This window comes from Cryptomeria japonica, chromosome 2 (assembly GCF_030272615.1).
Source record: "Cryptomeria japonica chromosome 2, Sugi_1.0, whole genome shotgun sequence".
NCBI lineage: Eukaryota > Viridiplantae > Streptophyta > Pinopsida > Cupressales > Cupressaceae > Cryptomeria > Cryptomeria japonica.
The window spans coordinates 582212863-582217523 of NC_081406.1; the positions used below are offsets into that span (position 1 = coordinate 582212863).

The 4661-nt window shown below is 36.1% G+C and overlaps 1 protein-coding gene across 1 annotated transcript; it reads left to right on the plus strand.

The window, feature by feature from the left end:
* The first annotated feature begins 1589 nt into the window (after positions 1-1589).
* LOC131051350 ((R,S)-reticuline 7-O-methyltransferase) lies at positions 1590-4392 on the plus strand. The gene is made up of 3 exons (XM_057985828.2): positions 1590-2502; positions 2607-2671; positions 3884-4392. The coding sequence occupies exons 1-3, from the start codon at positions 1707-1709 to the stop codon at positions 4205-4207; spliced, it is 1185 nt and encodes a 394-aa protein (XP_057841811.2). The 5' UTR covers positions 1590-1706; the 3' UTR covers positions 4208-4392.
* The last annotated feature ends 269 nt before the right edge of the window (positions 4393-4661 follow it).

Sequence of the window (4661 nt, forward strand, 5' to 3'; positions counted from 1 at the left end):
CGCCTCTTGGTGGTTCTGGTTGACTAACTTCTGGTGTGGATTCTGGGTGGCCTAGATCCTCCAAATGTTTCCCCCGACTCTCTCTTTCTATCTCCCCAACCAGGAAGGAAATTGAAGATGAAGTTGTTGTTGAAGATGGTTGGGGTGTGCCCAACCTTGCTCCGAACCCCATTGATGTATGGGGTGCGTAGGATGATCATGATCTGCTGCCTTTTGCGGGCACTGCTTTAACCGCTTAATGGCGTCTTTTTCTTTGTAGCTAGTTTTTCGAGCTCGACTCGCATCACTCATGTTTTTGAATTATCTGGTTTTCCAAGCTTAACCCAAGTGACTCTCGTGGAGTGATTTTTTAATCCTCCAACCCCTTTTTTAATGAAAAGTGTACTTTTAATATATAAATGGTAAGCTCTATTCATCCAAAAAGAAAAATTATAAGAATTTCTGGTAGATATTAAAATTAAATAATAAATTGCATAACATACTTTGGACATTGAACAAACCTTATGCTTAATCCACACTAGACTTATAGCTGATAAAATATTGAATATGTACATATTGAAAAGTAGAAAAAAATCTAAAGCTAAAGAAATAAGCATGTCAATGTTAAAACAAATGATAAAATGAAAACAAAACATTTTTTAAGATAAAAGATTGTAGCTCAATGGATTGAGCACTATTAGTAAGGATGATGGTATGTGATAAAAAAACCATCCACCAAAGGTTCAAATCCTCTAAACGAAGGATGACCTCTAACTAAAGATGACATGTGATCTAAGCCAAAGGGCTATAGTTCAATTGATTGAGCACTATTAGTAAGGATGATGGTTTGTGATAAAAAAAAATCATTTGCCAAAGGTTTGAACTCTCTGCATGTGACTCTTAGAAGGACAACATCTAATTAAAGATGACATGTGATTTAAACCAAAAGGGTTGTAGCTCAATTGATTGAGCACTATTAGTAAGGATGATGGTTTGTGATAAAAAAAAGCATGCGCGAAAGGTTCGAACCCTCTGCATGTGACTCTTAGAAGGACAACATCTAACTAAAGATGACATGTGATTTAAGCCAAAGGGTTGTAGCTCAATTGATTGAGCACTATTAGTAAGGATAATGGTTTGTGATAAAAAAAAACATTTGCCAAAGGTTCGAACCCTCTATATGTGACTATTAGAAGGACAACATCAAACTAAAGTAACTAAAGATGACATGTGATATAAGCCAAAGGATTGTAGCTCAATCAAGATTGAGAACTATTAATAAGAATGATGGTATGTGATAAAAAATCATCCAACAAAAGTTCGAATCCCTTGCACGCCACTACTTAGCTGAAGGAGACATCTAACTAAATATGACATGTAATCTAGATGTGTAGGTGATCCAAAACCAATGAATCGATGACATTTGACTAAAACATAGGTCGTAAAATTGATCAATCCGTATGATTTATAAGTATACTTGCAAAGATGGCAATGTCTACCGAACACCCAAAATAAATCATTGGCTGTATTTAATAATTAATTATAAAAAAACAATTAATTATATTTAAATTTTTAATTATTTAAAAAAAACAGTCAATGGTAAAATTTGGGTGCTGAATAGACAATGGCTGCAAAGATACCCCAATTTCCCTAGTTTCTAAAAACCAGACCGTCGTTGGGACCTTCAGGTAGAAATCGAAGTTGAATGGCAAGGAGAGCGGCATGAAATGCTTGTAAACGAGGAATTTGAAGGGCAGAATCGTGGAGAGGCAACAATGGATTCCGGGAAATCAGATACCATCTGTGTCGATCACAGGAAGGACGAGGAATTGGAAGGTTTTATCGATTTGTGGAAGCTCATGTTCGGTTTTATGTACTCCCTGGGCCTGCGATGGGCTGTGGAATTGGGAATTCCAGACATAATTGCCAAGGGTGGGCCTGAATCGATGCTTTCCGCGGAGGAAATTGCTGGATTTCTGCCTTCCCCTTCTCCCAACATAGATTTTCTCTCTCGCACACTCTCATTTCTGGCAACCAGAGGTATTTTCTCCCAAACCCTGCAACCCAATTCCCCCATTAAATACGGTCTTACTCCCATTTCAAAGTGGCTTATCAACGACACAGACAATGGAGGAGCAAAGGCAGGCACTTTTGCTCCATTTTTGTTACTGCACACTCACGAAGCGGTAATTTCACCGTGGTATCGTTTGGGCGAGAGTATTTTGTCCGGAAGCGGTTTTCCGTTCGAGCTGGTTCACGGAAAACTGCTTTTCTCTCTCGCTGAGAGTAATCCTGAGCTTGGCAGGCTGTTTAACGAGGCAATGGGTACATATTCGAAGATCCTGGTGAAAGACATTTTAGCGGCTTATGGCGATGAATTCAGAAAGCTTGAGTTCAGGTCCCTGGTAGATGTTGGCGGCGGAAATGGTTCCATCATTTCTGTCATTTCCCGCTCTTTCCCCAATATCAAATGCTGTAACTTTGATCTCCCTGAAGTAATCTCAGAGGCCCCCAGTTGTGCTGGTACTCAATTTTAACACACATCTATCGAACTTGTTTTCCTGTTTTTGTAGAGATTTTGAAAAAGCAAAATCTTGCTGCTTGTTTGTGATGTATTGGTGATACAGGTGTGCAACACATTGCAGGCGACATGTTTGTCAGCGTTCCAAATGCAGACGCTATATTTATGAAGGTAGTCTTTAAACGATTCAACTTTCTTGAATCTTTTCCAGTTTCTTGTGAGGGTTTCTTTCAGGTTTACGAATGAAGAATGGAGTATTTTTTCTTCGACAATATCAGGGGTATTTAAGGGTATTTCGATTCAACTGTGTATTTTTGAATCATTTTTTTTAACACAGTTAAATCTAGAAGCAAAGTGCATTGATTATTATGAAATTATTATGAACTGTAAATATTTATTGTTTCTGATATTTATTTTACTCTCATTCATAGTTTAAGAATTAAGTTATCTATTCTTACACTATGAAAAACCCTTAATGAAACAACTTCAATCTGAACTCGTCCAAGCCATGCAACTAATAGGCAGGAAAGAACCAAGCCAGCTAACTTCTTATCAATCAGCATGCCAACCTTGAATATGAAGGGAGAGTAATGCTTGTTATTCATGCTCATCTCTTTTGTTCGGATTTATATTCAGAGGATCCTATTCAAGTATGCAAAAGATTGTTTCAGAAATCAACTGTGCATGTTTTTGAATCAATGTTTCATATCACACTTTCATAATATTTTGAATATACAGTTGACCTTAGAATGAGTCGTTTGAATACCTCATGGATTGTAGAAAACTCATTAAAATACTAGTTTCATACCCAGAACATTATTACAATTCTAACCTAAACTATAACTTCAGGTCCACCAAACCTAAACATTCTACATGCCCAGGGTTTGTGTCCCTTCAGACAAATCTAAATCTTTTTGGTCTAAACAGCACTAAGCTTTGACTTGTTTAGGTGGCTTATCTAAAATCATATAAATAGAACGATCCTGTTGAAGAAATAATATGATTTCAGATGAACCATCTAAAAAGTCAAAACTCATAATATGCTATTTAAGATTGTCGATCTGAATCCACATTAAACATCACAATGCCCAAGAAAATTAAAAGATATTTAAGAATGAATATTAATTCCTTTAAAAACTCCTCGACATTAATATCAAAGATTAAGATATATCTATTCTTCGGAGCTCCTTAATTTTAATACCAAAGAATGAAAGATATCGATTCCATTTCACCGGTAATCAACTCTTCAACATCACCAATGAACCAAAATTTTCTTTGAACACTTTCAAGAAATGACAACAATTTTTAAATGGCAAAACTTTCATGGTAGTTCCTTAGCTTTGGTTCTGTATGCAACTTCACGTTTTTCTTTTCATTTTACAGGGAATTTTGCATGACTGGGGAGACGAGGAATGCAAGAAAATTCTGAAAAATTGTCATCAAGCTCTTTCAAAGCAAGGGAAATTGATAATGGTAGAAATGGTGTTGGCAGAGGCAGGGCAGAGCAAGTCCAGCTGGTCTGAAGAAATAGGAGGAATAAGAGATATGATAATGCTGTCACACCAAAGAGGTAAAGAGAGAAGGGAAGAAGAGTGGAGAAAATTACTGCAGTCATCTGGGTTTAACCATTACAATATCATCTCTTTGCCTTCTGAGCCTTTGCAAATGTCAATAATCGAAGCTTTCCCTGCTCATGTTGAGGACTGACGGATAGCTTGGAATGTACTTGTTTGTTTGATAGATTAAGTTCTCTAATGTCGTTTGTCTGCCAATAAAAATTTATGCTCTTAAGTGAGGAACCCTAAAATATTTTTTCAATGCTCTTAGGTGAATGATTAGATGTTTGTATGAATTAGACAATTCACATAATAAGCCTTCGCCTATGTCAATCATTAGATAATCTTATATACAAAGCTATATATTTTTCCAAAATTTAACATTTTAAGATTGGGTGTAACTTCAATAAAAATATAGATTTTAGTATGCATGGATAATAGTCTATGGTTTGGTAGTAATTGTATGTTTTGTGTCAATGATCTACTTGTTTAGTGATTGTAGACTATTAATTTGTAGCAATGGTTAGATATCTTGTTTTGATTGTGTGATCGGTGATAGATGATCTTTGTCGCTTGGAAACTCCTTAATGATTAACATAGTTTAT